This window comes from Salvelinus sp. IW2-2015, linkage group LG4q.1:29 (genome assembly GCF_002910315.2).
Source record: "Salvelinus sp. IW2-2015 linkage group LG4q.1:29, ASM291031v2, whole genome shotgun sequence".
Taxonomy (NCBI): Eukaryota; Metazoa; Chordata; class Actinopteri; order Salmoniformes; family Salmonidae; genus Salvelinus; species Salvelinus sp. IW2-2015.
In genome coordinates, this window is record NC_036842.1 from 13784119 (window position 1) to 13798887 (window position 14769).

Consider the following 14769-nt stretch of genomic DNA (forward strand, 5'->3'; position numbering starts at 1 on the left):
AAGACAATCATACAACAGCTAGGTTATCAGGAAATGTAATAAATTACCCTCACACACAGTTCACAAATAGCAGTATTTGGATGTTAGACAATTTTGTAATGTCACAGGCCTGCTGAGAACATTCATCTGGCATGTCTCTGGTCTAAGTTAAACCAATAAACAGTAAGTGCTCCACACAGAAACACGTAGGCCAACCAGTTTGCAAGGGATCTGTAGTTTCTTCTGACTGAGCAGAGGTATATCCCCACCAGCCTCGCCGACATGGACTCAAATCTCACCCTTGCAAGCTGTAAACCCCACATGTTCCTTTCCCTCACTGAGGTATTGGATCTGACATTTCAGTGTTTCGCCTAGGATTTTCCCCAGCAGTTAGTGTGGAGAGGGGGGTTATGGGGTCTTCCTTGGGCATACATCTATGCATCTATTATACGAATGCATATAGGGGAAACACTGCATTTCCAATTGTTTATTCTTCCTTGCTGTTATTACAGTCCAAGAGTAAACTTTATGAACCCCTTTGTCACTATAGCATGGAGTCCAAGATGTCTCGTGCATCTGCTGTACGCTCTCCCTTTCTCACTGTGGAATAGAGTTCAGGTTCTCTTTGAGTCTGTGTGTCATGCTGGGGATCAGGTTGACATGGTCATCTACACAGCTGCCAACACAGTTCTCCATCAGGGCCCGCACGGCTGGCTCCTTGGCCCCAGAGTCCAACAGGTCCCTGGCCTTGTCATTGCAGTGCATGGTGCACCTGGTCAGCCGATCCTGGGCATGGGGAGTCAGAAAAATAATCACAATCAAGCTAAACATTCTCTGTATCAAGATATTCAAGTTGTTATCAACTAAAACAAAAAATACTCACCTGAAATTTCTCCAGTTCATTGGTCACTAGTCCTTGGGCCTGAGCCAGAGGGGTGTGGCAGCGTTCAATACAATTGTGCACCTGTGACATGGAGTCTATGGAGCGCTCGCAGCACTCTGCACTGCACTTGAACATGAGACCCTGGGTACATTATGCACAAGAAAGATTTGAACTGGGCACCTGATGAGCCCAAGTGTTGACAATTACTGGTTGCAAATTATGTACCCATGGAGAAAGAGAGGGTGATTTGTAGATAATGCACTGCACAATATACTGGATTATATTGGATGTATTGAACATAGCTGAAATTGCACTTACTTGCATCTTACGAATGTGGTTCCGTTCTAAACTTTGAACCATATCCTCTATGGTTTTCAGTACACGAGCTTGATGTGCCTCTGCCATCTCAAATGTTTCTCTCAGTAGTGACTATTTAAGCTGAACTGTTAGAAGATAACGTTTAGCTACGATGCACAGCTGAATAACAGCCACACCAATTACATACAGTATGTTATTGCAAAATTAGAAGCCTTGTTACATTACTGTTTCAACATAAGGTCACCTCTGTGAAAGCATGCTTCTTCGTTCTATTACAAAAAAACGTCACATCCACTCTAGCTTCCGGCATTATCTTGGTAATTTCCGGTTCCCAATATGGTACCGTCGTGACCGAAGTCTCCGCTTTGAAGTCCTAACTTTAAAACACTGTGCGGGATCTATATTTGTTTCTCAGCGACTTATTTGACCAAATTACGAGTTAGATAAGTAAATAGCTTGCTTCGTTTTAAAAATCATTTGTTAGCTCGTAGCTAGTAAAACTTCATTGTGAACTCCTTGAGAAGTCTTCACCTCTACTGACATTTGAAATGGTGAGCAGTGTACACTTATCAGTTATCAGACCTCCTTTTTAATTGTCTGATTTTAGCCAAATAACTAAGAGGGGTGATATCATTTATGTTTTTAAGATATCAAACATTTTAAAAATGCCAATCGACATGAAAGACTGCTCCTCAAAAGATCAAGTGTGCTGCCCTTTGACCCAGAGAGATTAACACACTTATTGAAAACACTGATAGTACACATGTCACCACCAGCAGCAGTCTATGCTGTCTGTCCTTAATTGACCCAGCAATTCACCCAATCATATTAAAGTGACATGTTTCTGACTACTAATCAGGTGTGAATGTGTAGCCTATGTTATTTTTGTAATTGAAATATGTTTTTTTAATCTCTACTCAGATAACCTTTCTTGGAAGGAATTGAATACCCATGATGATTTCAAGAACCATGTCAATCAGGGCACTCCTGTTCTTGGGGCTCTGTCAAGCTGGACGGAGGAGTCTAGCCTCAGCTCCAGAAGTCAAAGATCCACCCAAGAGGATAGGTAAACCAATCCTAGTCCAGACTCCACATTCCATTGTCAATGGCATCCAGTGTTGTGTGGCTACACACTAGTACATCAGTTCTGCATAGGTGTGTTCACAAATCTCCATGAATTTAGTTATATTGGCCCAGAGAGCATTTCTATTTCACATTACACATATTTACATGACACACATTTTTTCACGTATGAATTGTTTACTCCCCTTGGACTTCTAATGACATTGCGGTTTCATTCTATTACCAGCTGTGGTTGGAGCGGGCATCGGTGGCACAGCAACAGCTTACTTCCTGAGACAGGAGTTTGGGGCAGCGGTGAAGATCGATGTGTTTGAGCCAGGCACTGTGGGGGGGCGACTGGCCACCCACAACATGGGGGACTATGAGTACGAGACGGGGGGCGCAGTTATCCACCCTCTAAATCTGCACATGAAGCACTTCCTTGAAAGACTAGGTGAGACATGTTGGCCTATGAGAGATACACTTGCTTGTTCCTGAAAGAGTGCAGTACACACATCTTTATTTCTCCCCTGTTTCTCTCAGGCCTTTCCCAGAGGCGGGATGTCCCTGGAAAAATGGCCATCTTCAATGGAAAAGAGCTCATCTTTGAAGAGAGTGACTGGTTTATTGTGAATTTCCTGCGCCTGCTTTGGCGGTACGGGTTCAACTTCCTGCGGATGCAGATGTGGGTGGAAAGTGTTCTGGATAAGTTCATGAGGTGAGACTTTAGTTTCTGCTACCTGTCTATTTACGACAGCAGTCAAACCTTTGAAAATTATGAAATTATTAATGAGAGAAGAGTACTAATTGTAGGTATGTGATGTCTTGGTTCTTGTTTTTACAGAATCTACCAGTACCAGCAGTTTGGCTACTCCTTCACCAGTGTGGAGAAGCTCCTGCATGCAATGGGTGGTGACGATTTCCTCACACTAGCCAATCAGACACTGGAGGAGGCCATGTTGGGGGAGGGCTTTTCTCAGAGCTTCCTCAACGACGTTGTGGCACCTGTCACCCGTGTGAACTATGGCCAAAGTGTGCGCATCAATGGATTTGTGGGTAGGTTTTTAGGTAACAAAAGGAAATGCACACCAAAGTGGTCTGATAAGTGGTTCTGAGTGCTCTTATGTGGCCATCCAATCAAATGTGTTTTATCTTGAAAACATAAGGAAACTGAACTAATCCTTGTGAAATGTGTGGTGTGATGTTGTCTCCAGGGGCGGTGTCTCTAGCAGGGGCAGACCCAGGCCTGTGGGCAGTGGACGGAGGTAATAAGAAGGTGTGCTCAGGACTCCTGTACCACAGCAAGGCCGAGCTCATCCCAGCACGAGTCACTACTATCGCTGTCAAGTTGCGACCATCTAAAGCAGGTACATACACTGAGTGTACAAAACATTAAAGTGAGATCAATAAAGGGCCATAGCTTTCACCTGGATTCACCTGGTCAGTCTATGTCATGGAAAGAGCAGTATGATCCCTTATTGATGTCACGTGTTAAATCCACTTCAATCAGTGTAGATGAAGGGGAGGAGACGGGTTAAAGAAGGACTTTTAAGCCTTGAGACATGGAATGTGTATGTGTGCCATTCAGAGGGTGAATGGGCAAGACAAAATATTTAAATGCCTTTGAACGGGGTATGGTAGTAGGTGCCAGGTGCACCGGTTTGAGAGTGTTAAGAACTGCAACTCTGCTGGGTTTTTCACACCCAACAGTTTCCCTTGTATCGAGAATGGTCCACCACCCTAAGGACATCCAGCCAACTTGTCACAACTGTGGGAAGCATTGGAGTCAACATGGGCCAGCATCCCTGTGGAATGCTTTGGACACCTTTTAGAGTCCATTCCCTGACAAATAGAGGCTGTTTTGAGGGCAAAGGGGGGTGCAATTGTGTGTATATATACACAAATGCCTCAAGTAACTAACAGCTAACAACTTAGTACATAAATCTGCAAGTTATATCAAATCTGTTCTATAGCTGCTAAGGGTCTACTCAAATCAAATGTTATTTGTCACGTGTTGAATACAACCTTACAGTGAAATGCTTACTTAAAAGTCCTTAACCAACAATGCCGTTTTAAGAAAAAATAAGTGTTAAGTAAAAAATAGAGGCTATATACAGGGGGTACCGGTACAGAGTCAATGTGTGGGGGCACCAGTTAGTCCAGGTAATTGAGGTAATACAGTGGGGAGAACAAGTATTTGATACACTGTCAATTTTGCAGGTTTTCCTACTTACAAAGCATGTAGAGGTCTGTACTTTTTATCATAGGTACACTTCAACTGTGAGAGATGGAATCTAAAACAAAAATCCAGAAAATCACATTGTATGATTTTTAAGTAAGCAGGGGGACCTTGCGTGCACTGCAGGATTTTAATCCATGACGGCGTGGTGTGTTACTAATGGTTTTCTTTGAGATTGTGGTCCCAGCTCTCTTCAGGTCATTGACCAGGTCCTGCCGTGTAGTTCTGGGCTGATCCCTCACCTTCTTCATGATCATTGATGCCCCACGAGGTGAGATCTTGCATGGAGCCCCAGACCGAGGGTGATTGACCGTCATCTTGAACGTCTTCCATTTTCTAAATAATTGCGCCAACAGTTGTTGCCTTCTCACCAAGCTGTTTTTCTATTGTCTTGTAGCCCATCCCAGCCTTGTGCAGGTCTACAATTTTATCCCTGATGTCCTTACACAGCTCTCTGGTCTTGGCCATTGTGGAGAGGTTGGAGTCTGTTTGATTGAGTGTGTGGACAGGTGTCTTTTATACAGGTAACGAGTTCAAACAGGTGGAGTTAATACAGGTAATGAGTGGAGAACAGGAGGGCTTCTCAGAGAAAACTAACAGGTCTGTGAGAGCCGGATTCTTTGGTTGGTAGGTGATCAAATACTTATGTATGCAATAAAATGCAAATTAATTACTTAAAAATCATACAATGTGATTTTCTGGATTTTTGTTTTAGATTCCATCTCTCACAGTTGAGTGTACCTATGATAAAAAGTACAGACCTCTACATGCTTTGTAAGTAGGAAAACCTGCAAAATTGACAGTGTATCAATACTTGTTCTCCCCCACTGTATATGTAGGTATAGTTAAAGTGACTATGCATACATAATAAACAGAGAGTAGCAGCAGCGTAAAAGGGGGGGGGGGGGGGGGGGGGCAATGCAAATAGTCTGGGTAGCCATTTGGTTAGATGTTCAGAGTCTTATGGCTTGGGGGTAGAAGCTGTTTAGAAGCCTTTTGAACTAGCACTTGGTGCTCCGGTACGGCTTGCCGTGCGGTAGCAGAGAAGAACAGTCTATGACTAGGGTGGCTGGGGTTTTTGAACATACCCTCTGTAGTGCCTTGCATCGAGGCTGAGCAGTTGCCATACCAGGCAGTGATGCAACCAGTCAGGATGCTCTCGATGGTGCAGCTGTAGAACTTTTTGAGGATCTGAGGACCCATGCCAAATCTTTTCAGTCTCTCTTTCCTGTTCACAGGTATCACAGCCAGTCTTTATGAGGTAAACTATGTTGGGGATTCTGGCTCCGCCCATTCCCTGTATGACATAGTGATTGTGGCCACACCTCTCCACCAGGGAAAGTCTGACATCACCTTTGCAGGCTTCTCCCCGCCCATCCCCTCCCAATACCCTGGGCGCTACCACCAGACTGTCACCACCCTGGTCCACGGCCTCCTCAACGTGTCCTACCTGGGGACCTCTGAGAAGCCCTCTACCTTCAGTGTGTCAGACGTTCTCACCACAGACACCAAGGGCTCCATCATCAACAGCCTGAGCTCTATTGACCCTGTGCACATCCCACCAAGCTACTCACGCCCGCCAGCCAGCGAGAGCAAGGTGTGGAAGGTGTTCTCTCCTCAGCCTCTGTCCCAGGAGCAGCTCCGAGACATGTTCCTATCATGGGACTCCACCTCAGAAACGAAGTGGCTGGCGTACCCCGCTTACAATCCACCTCACCGTAGGACCCCGCCGTTCATCCTCCATGAGCGCCTGTACTACCTGAACGCTGTGGAGTGGGCAGCCAGCGCCATGGAGATGAGCGCCATCTCAGCCAGGAACCTGGCACTGTTGGCACATCACCGCTGGAACTCCCAGGTGGGCAGAATCGACCAGGAGGACCTGCACACACGTCTGAGAGGAGAGCTTTGAAAAGGGAGGGAGGGACAACAGGTGGAGAAAAGTAATAATATAAAGCAATAATATCAGTCAGAGATATTTCACACTAAAACACTCCTGCGTACGTGAACAGTAGTATTGGGTGTTCTGCACAATTATGAAGCTATATCCATTGACCCACTATATTGATATATTTTGATTAGCACACAACATTAGCACATAATTTTCATCAGATATTCAGGAGATATTCTTATACTGTGCTGAATAGAATGATCACTGTGACATCAGCATAGCGAGCTATGCTATACTGCAGGGTAAAAGTACAATTATTGTTTAATACGTGAATGCATTGGGTTTTCACATATATAGCTGCACTAGATGGTGCTGCTAACTTTCTGCGTTTCTAAATGTGTCAAATACATCTGGATAATGTACCCTGTGGCTCCTCTAGACCCATGTCTGTCTTCATACTGCGTCTCAAGCTCTCTACCTCTGGCGTAGTGTTGTAAAGGTTGTAAAGCAAATTGGTTGGTGAAATGTAAGCGGTTGTGCAATTGAATAGTTCTTGCAAGGAAAATTGTCCAACAGATTATTGCAACGTTTTTGGTGTTATACAATTATGAATACACCCATGAAGAACAAACCCCTATTCGCACTGATCATTTGATGTCATTTGAAAATGTACTGTAGTCTATTTACATATTTCTAAATTGTGCCTTTTAAATTACTAAGCAATGCTCTTTATATCTGGGAATCCGCCTTTCTACTTGCTTTCAGAAAATATTTAGTCTCTGTTTTTGGTATGTTTATGTGATGAGCAAATTGTGCCATGAAACTAGTCTTCCATTGGGACCAAAGTGAAATATAAGAACACAAAGTACATCTATTTTACTGTGAGTGACAAGTATCCTTCAAAAAATATTGTCTTCTATTCTGGGAGGTTAATTTCACGTGTCTCTGTAATTTGTCTAGAATGACTCTGAAAATAATTGTTGTTGGTTTAGCTTTTCTAACACACTTTTTGAGGTTTTTAGGGTTTCTGTATGTTTGTGATAACGTGTTAGATACTGTACAACCATAGAAAATGGTGCACTTTGATATATAGAATAATATGACTAATTTTACAGCAAAATTCCCAGACATTTAGACATTAACTATATTGATGGAAGAGGGACAGTATTTTGAAATCAGCTGATTTGACTCCCAAATGTTGGCACGGAAATGCAAGCTTTTGTAAACAAATTTGAAATCAGAGTTTGTAATTGCGATATGTTTTATGCTCTATTTGACATGGTCTTCTATGGATTTCCAGGAAAAATTAAATGACTTCAATCTTGTTTTGTCCATAAAAAAAAAAAGTGTAAATAGGAGACTTGAAATCAATGTTTACAATCAGAATAAAGAGATAACACACTGAAGTGATGAATGTCATCTTTAATTAAACGATACATGCTCTGCCAGGCCACAAAGGTGCAAATAGGACATTGAAAGCCCAAACCACATTTTCTTATTTGCAGATAGCGCCATTTGCCCTGTGTTGTGGAGTAGTTCCACTACATGTAGTTCAACTAGTAATTTAACTACATTTGCGTTAGCTTGGCAGTAGTTAACGAAATTAAAATCATTGTAGTGTTTTCGGTAGTAGAACTACTTCAACTACCCATTAAATCTAAGTCAACACACATTCACTCTCTGGTTGTCACACTGATCTCATTACACTGTTAACATCTGACTCCAGAGTGATGTGTTCTTGACGTCATGTTTCATAACGTTGTATTATATGACATTAAAGATTTAGATCTAATTTTTCATGAGGTAGTTTTGATGTCGTGAAATACTTTTTTTAAAGTAACAATTTTCTCTTAAGGGTAGCTTTACCTTCCAGTGTGAAGTAATTGGTAGCCTTGTAAACTATGTTTTAAAAGTTGCTTTATATTTTGAAATTGGTCACTAAAAGTAAAGGTGATATTGTTACATAACAAAACTATTGAAAAAAAGTACAGTAGCAATGATATTGTGAGAGATCATTGAGGGGTTCAAATGTCATACAGATATCATTCACTGCTCCCAAACAAATTAGAATTGAAACAGAATGCTCTGTACCAAAAATGATATCATCAGGTATGTGCACAATGGATGAATTGTCTCTTTGAGGTGGTCTGTACCCCACATCATGACACAGTGTCAATGATACACAATAAAAAATAAAAATTCCAGAAAGGAAATTGTTTGCTTTTGACGACATGGACAAACCGTCCTACAAACACCCTCCCCTTCCAATCACACACCAGCACCCCAAATAAAGGGGCATCTGACAGAGGAGCCGACAATGGGTGGCATTCACACCCTGAATAATGACACGTCTGTTGTGTTGTGGCCGGGATGTGCCACCCAGATGCCCACAGGTAGGGAGGGACAATGGTACCACAGCCGCCTGTCCATGCAAAGCATGTGATGAGAGAGACAGTATAAAAGGGCCACTGGCTGACAAAAAAACAATACCCAGTTTGGACTGACCCTATAACACCCACTATAACCAACCACGGAGCCAAGATGAGAGTCGAGGTGCCCATATTCCTCTTTCTGGCCGCAACAGGATTCCATACTGGTATGATAATTGTGTGGTTTATATTCTTGATTTCATAACATGTCCAATATATGTGTGTTTAAATATCCCTCAGTTGTATCATTTGATGAAGTATTGTACTGAGATGAATGCTGTTTCATGTTGTATTATGCAATGGTAATGTAAATAAGGCCTATAAGGCCTACAAATAAGGCCTATAGCCTATTTTTATGTGATTGGGTTTCTATTGAATCCTTACATTTGATGGATAACATGGCCTGAGAAAAATATGAGTTGGTGAGATATAATCACATATAATTTGTGTTGGATAATATAATATTCAAATTTTATAATAAATTGCTTTCTGACATCCCCAGCTCTCGCTGCATCCCTGGAATCGGCAGAAAAAAAGGACACATTTGCCGAGGATGGTAAGGAAGCCCATTATGGATGATAACAATGAGGATGATGATGATGTTGAGTGCATTCCTGTCAACTCATATAGGTTTTTGACTTTTTCCAGTGGGGCTGGAGCAGCTAAGTGACCTGCAAAAGAGAGGTACAATGATCCATATCTCAGAGACGCGTATAAAGGAGCTTCTGCTCCATGCAGAGCAACTGCCTTATCGTTAACAACTGAAATTAATTTGACTGAACTTCTCTCTTTTATGTACTCAAGGGCACAAATGGCTCGTAGTGCTAAAGTTTGCATTAAGCAAAAATCATTTCCCTGCATTTCTCTGTCCTCAGATCAGGAGGAGTTCGAAGCAGCGCAAATGAATGGTAAGACAGTGACACAGGCAATGATTTAAGTCTATGACCTGTCTGAAATTGTCTCGCCATATAATTTGTATTCATTTTAATTAACACGATGAAGGAACAATCATTTCCATATTTCCTTCCATCTACAGAGGATGCACATAGTGAAGATGTACGCTACTTGGGTAAGGGAATCCTACCCTTCTAAAAACAAATAAGGGGACATCAGAGCCATTATCTGTCTTTTTGTGCATTTGGCCTATTGATAGTGAAATAATACGATTTGACGTCTTGTTTTATTTTAACAAATGTTATTTTTCATATGTCTACTGTAGAAGCTGTTCAAGATGAAAATACTGGTAAGCACTGTAGTCTGCTGTATGCATGTGCATACTTATTAATCAACCATATTTCTATTTTATTTTTAATCTTTAACTCTGCATTGTTGGAAAAGGACCCGTAAGTAAGCATTTCACTGTTAGTCTACACCTGTTGTTTGCGAAGCATGTGACAGATAAAATGTGATTTACCATACGATTTTGTAAATGTGTGCCATGTCATAATTTATTTAATTTAAAAAAAATTACAGAACAGAATGCCACTCAGGAGGAGGACATGGGTAAGAGCATGTGTCACATGTTATTACAAAACTCACAGGGGGAAAATGAGTTATTGATGGGCACGTGGTTTTTGCTTAGTTTGTTCAGATGACATAGCTTTACTCCTGTCGTTTTCCAGCAGACAGAGACAGAAACGTTGATGCAGACCATGAGGGTAAGGAAAGGTTGAATGCATGGTGTTCAAAGACACACCTGTAGATTATAAAAATGATATATTTCAGATTCATGTAGGTATATGTATAAGCTTAACTCTCCCGTTTTCCAACAGAGTCCGAGTCTGATGAGGATGTAGATGGCGAGTATTTACCTCTTAATCTTTAACAAAATACATTACATGACCAAAAGTATGTGGACACCTCATTCCAAAATCTCATTCCAAAATCATGGGCATTAATATGGAGTTGGTCCCCCCTTTGCTGCTATAACAGCCTCCACTCTTCTGGGAAAGCTTTCCACTAGATGTTGGAACATTGCTGCGGGGACTTGCTTCCATTCAGCCACAAGAGCATTAGAGAGGTCGGGCGATTAGGCCTGGCTCGCAGTCGACTTTCCAATTCATCACCAAAGGTGTTCGATGGGGTTGAGGTCAGGGCTCTGTGCAGGCCAGTCAAGTTCTTCCACACCGATCTCGACAAACCATTTCTTTATGGTCCTCGCTTTGTGCACGGGGCATTGTCATGCTGAAACAGGAAAGGGATTTCTCCAAACTGTTGCAGCAAAGTTGGAAGCACAAATTCATCTAGAATGTCATTGAATGTTGTAGCGTTAAGAATTCCCTTCAATGGAACTAAGGGGCCTAGCCCGCCCCGAACCATTAAAAACAGCCCCAGACCATTATTCCTCCTCCACCAAACTATACAGTTGGCACTATACATTCGGACAGGTAGCGTTCTCCTGGCATCCGCCAAACCCAGATTCGTCAGTCGGACTGCCAGGTGGTGAAGCGTGATTCATCACTCTGAAGAACGCATTTCCACTGCTCCAGAGTCCAATGTCGGCGAGCTTTACACCACTCCAGCCGAAGCTTGGCATTGCGCATGGTGATCTTAGTCTTGTGTGCGGCTACTCGGCCATGGAAACCCAGTTCATGAAGCTTCCGATGAACAGTTATTGTGCTGACGTTGCTTCCAGAGGCAGTTTGGAACTCAGTAGTGAGTGTTGCAACCGAGGACAGACGATTTTTACGCAGTACGCACTTCAGCAGTCCCGTTCTGTGAGGCTGTGTGGCCTACCACTTCGTGGCTGAGCCATTGTTGCTCCTAGAATTATCCACGTCACAATAACATAACTTACAGTTGACCGGGGCCGCTCTAGCAGGGCAGAAATTTTACAAACTGACTTGTTGGAAAGGTGGTATCCTATGACGCTGCCATGTTGAAAGTCACTGAGCGCTGCAGTAAGGCCATTCTCCTGCCAATGTTTGTCTATGGAGATTGCATGGCTGTGTGCTCATTTTAACACCTTTCTGCATTGGGTGTGGCTGAAATAGCCAAATCCACTAATTTGATGGGGTGTCCACATACTTTTGTATATAGTGCCTTCGTAAAGTATTCAGACCCCTTGACTTTTTCCACATTGTTATGTTACTGCCTTATTCTAAAAGTGATTAAATCGTTTTTTTCCCCACATCAATCTACACACAATACCCCATAATAACGAAGCAAAAACATTACAATATCACATTTACATAAGTATTCAGACCCTTTACTCAGTACTTTGTTGAAGCACTTTTGGCAGCGATTACAGCCTTGATTCTTCTTGGGTATGACGGTTCAAACTTAGCACACCTGTATTTGGGGAGTTTCTCCCATTAGTCTCAGCAGATCCTCTCAATCTCTGTCAGGTTGGATGGGGAGCGTTGCTGCAGTTATTTTCAGGTCTCTCCAGAGCTGTTCGATCGGGTTCAATTCCGCACTCTGGCTGGGCCACTCAAGGACATTCAGAGACTTGTCCCGAAGCCACCGCTGTGTTATCTTGGCTGTGTGCTTAGGGTCGTTGTCCTGTTGGAAGGTGAACCTTGGCCCCAGTCTGGGGTCCTGAGCGCTCTGGAGCAGGTTTTCATCAAGGATCTCTCTGTACTTTGCTCCGTTCATCTTTGCGTTGATCCTGACTAGTCTCCAAGTCCCTGCCGCTGAAAAACATCCCTACAGCATGATGCTGCCACCACCATGCTTCCCCGTAGGGATGGTGCCAGGTTTCCTCCAGCTCTAGGAAGAGTCTTGGTGGTTCCAAACTTCTTCCATTTAAGAATGATGGAGGCCACTGTGTTCTTGGGGGCCTCCAATGGTGCAGAATTTTTTTGGTACCCTTCCCCAGATCTGTGCCTCGACACAATCCTGTCTCGGAGTTCTACGGACAATTCTTTCAACCTCATGGCTTGGTTTTTACTCTAACATGCACTGTCTACTGTGGGATCTTATATAGACAGGTGTGTGCCTTTCTAAATCATGTCCAATCAATTGAATTTACCACCGGTGGACTCCAATCAAGTTGTAGAAACATCTCAAGGATGATCAATGGAAACAGGATGCACCTGAGCTCAATTTCGAGGCTCATAGCAAAGGGTCTGAATACTTATGTAAATAAGGTATTTGTTTTTTTTGTCATTATGGGGTATTGTGTGTAGATTGCTGAGGATTTTATTTTTTATTTAATAAATTTTTAGAATAAGGCTATTGTAACAAAATGTGGAAAAAGTCAAGGGGTCTGAATACTTTCCAAAGGCACTGTATATAGTGTATCATGTAAAAACACATATACCCTCATAACCTTGGGTTACCTTTTTCCTCACAGGTATGAGGCACAAGCGAGGTAAGCATAGAACATTTGGAGTCTCATGTTTTCTCAAGTTACTCAGAGAAGATGATTATATCCAATGTAACACAAATATCCACAACACATTTGAAACCCAATACTAGCCAATCACTCACTGGTATTACATTTTGTGTTAAAATACGATTTTAACGTCTTCTGTCCCTTCCTAGAATACCTTGAAGCCGACGTTGAAGCCAATAAAACTGCCAATTTAGGTAGGATATGACTGATATCTACTTGTTAGTACATGTCATAGTTTGAACAACTGACAATGGTCTTGTTGCCTGTCTTGCCAGAGACAAAGGTGATCATTTCTTAATTTGACCCCTTTAGTATCCATGTTCCATTAAAATGTGTGTGTGCCTGCATGCGTTTGCTCTAGCTGTTGAATATTTCCACTCATAAAATGTGAGGATGCTGGGGTTTGACTTGATTCAGAAAAGACTGTGTCCCAAGTGGGATGAAATAGACGGGTAAGGAATGAGCTTCATCGGTTTACCCTCTACATTTCCGTCTGGTAAAACTGAAATCATACAACACACAGTAAGCACAAATTTACCACAGTTGTATAATAGCATCCTGGCAGTGAAAACATGTTTTTATTACACTCATGTGAACAAGTAATGACATCTTTGTTGTCCTAAAAACTGTGCTTTGTAGTGAGCACATCAACATCATATGTTGAATAATAGTTAACAAGCTACTTTTGCAAAAAGACAGTGAAAAAAGTTAACTATGCCAACCAGTCTGAGTCACTGTAAAAAATATAAACGTTTTACACCGGTTGTCAAGCATTCTTTATAAGGTCAAGATTTCCTCTCTGAGTTCATGGGGAAAACCACATCATAGAGCTAGACTTTATTAGTAGCCTCATGACCAAAACACTCCATGGAGAGACTGTCCTAAAACGAGTCACAAAATAAACTAGTTGAATTAGTTAAACTACAAGTGCTAGGTTTTACTGCACAACTTCTAGGACACTGACAGCAGAAGCGACATTGTTTGAATATTGCCCCTCTTGCTTTTAGACTTTCTAGGACAGAAATCCAGGGCACTCTAAGACGCCTATCCCCAGACGCTCATCTGTGCTTGATTAATTCTGCATCATCTGCTGTGTCCTGGGTTATTTATGGACCCGAGATGCACCGTTCCTTTCCTAGCCTGTATGAGTCAACGGAGGCACATTCTGGACAAAATATAGGGTCAAGGTCATTGTATACATGTTGTCCATCATCTTAGGGTTTTGATCCCTGAAAATAAATATCTATTGTAATCATTTACAACTAGTTTCTAGATCATGGGGTTACCCTTTACGTGAAAATTAACTTTACTGGGCATAAAAGGAGCCCTAATGTTCTGTATCAATGACTTTTCACAGCTTCTGTGCTAGAATGATTCAGGTCAGTCAGGAGACGATGGGGGTTGGTTGATAAGTCATACACGTGGCTTTGAGACTCCTGGGGGAGTAGGACACGTGTGTGATGGTCAGATAACCTAAAGGAATCAATTCTCACTATCACAGCTGAGGTAGAGTGAGCCTGCAGGAGGCATCATGTGAGGAGGCGGAGCCTGCAGACCTCCCATTACAGAACCAGAGGAACACTGCAGCGGAACAGTTTACTGTCAATAAAGAGAAACATCTTACCATTCTAT

The 14769-nt window shown here is 42.3% G+C and overlaps 3 protein-coding genes across 7 annotated transcripts; 2 read left to right on the top strand and 1 right to left on the bottom strand.

Moving 5' to 3' along the window:
- Positions 1-19: 19 nt before the first annotated feature.
- LOC111961513 (protein FAM136A) lies at positions 20-1479 on the bottom strand. Of its 2 annotated transcripts, none has more exons than XM_023983836.2 (3): positions 1181-1479; positions 863-1003; positions 20-765 (listed from the first exon to the last, which is right to left on the bottom strand). In XM_023983836.2, exons 1-3 carry the CDS (start codon positions 1265-1267, stop codon positions 577-579), a joined length of 417 nt encoding a protein of 138 aa, XP_023839604.1. In that variant the 5' UTR covers positions 1268-1479; the 3' UTR covers positions 20-576. The 2 variants fall into 2 exon arrangements, with proteins under 2 accessions (XP_023839604.1, XP_023839605.1); XM_023983837.2 differs by having other exon boundaries at positions 863-1042; positions 1181-1267.
- A 3-nt stretch (positions 1480-1482) lies between these two features.
- LOC111961511 (prenylcysteine oxidase 1) lies at positions 1483-7775 on the top strand. Its single transcript, XM_023983833.2, has 7 exons — positions 1483-1731; positions 2102-2246; positions 2490-2696; positions 2786-2960; positions 3087-3298; positions 3457-3609; positions 5720-7775. The coding sequence occupies exons 2-7, from the start codon at positions 2132-2134 to the stop codon at positions 6388-6390; spliced, it is 1533 nt and encodes a 510-aa protein (XP_023839601.1). The 5' UTR covers positions 1483-1731; positions 2102-2131; the 3' UTR covers positions 6391-7775.
- Positions 7776-8844: 1069 nt separating this feature from the next.
- Positions 8845-14768, top strand: si:dkey-200l5.4 (probable ATP-dependent RNA helicase ddx56). 4 transcript variants are annotated; one of them, XM_023983845.2, is made up of 12 exons: positions 8845-8965; positions 9301-9354; positions 9447-9482; positions 9674-9706; positions 9835-9867; positions 10018-10041; positions 10272-10301; positions 10421-10456; positions 10571-10597; positions 13096-13113; positions 13287-13331; positions 14639-14768. In XM_023983845.2, the coding sequence occupies exons 1-12, from the start codon at positions 8911-8913 to the stop codon at positions 14650-14652; spliced, it is 405 nt and encodes a 134-aa protein (XP_023839613.1). In that variant the 5' UTR covers positions 8845-8910; the 3' UTR covers positions 14653-14768. The 4 variants fall into 4 exon arrangements, with proteins under 4 accessions (XP_023839613.1, XP_023839611.1, XP_023839612.1 ...); XM_023983843.1 differs by lacking the exon at positions 14639-14768 and adding an exon at positions 14145-14632; XM_023983844.1 differs by lacking the exon at positions 14639-14768 and adding an exon at positions 14145-14632 and having other exon boundaries at positions 10424-10456.
- Position 14769: the final 1 nt, after the last annotated feature.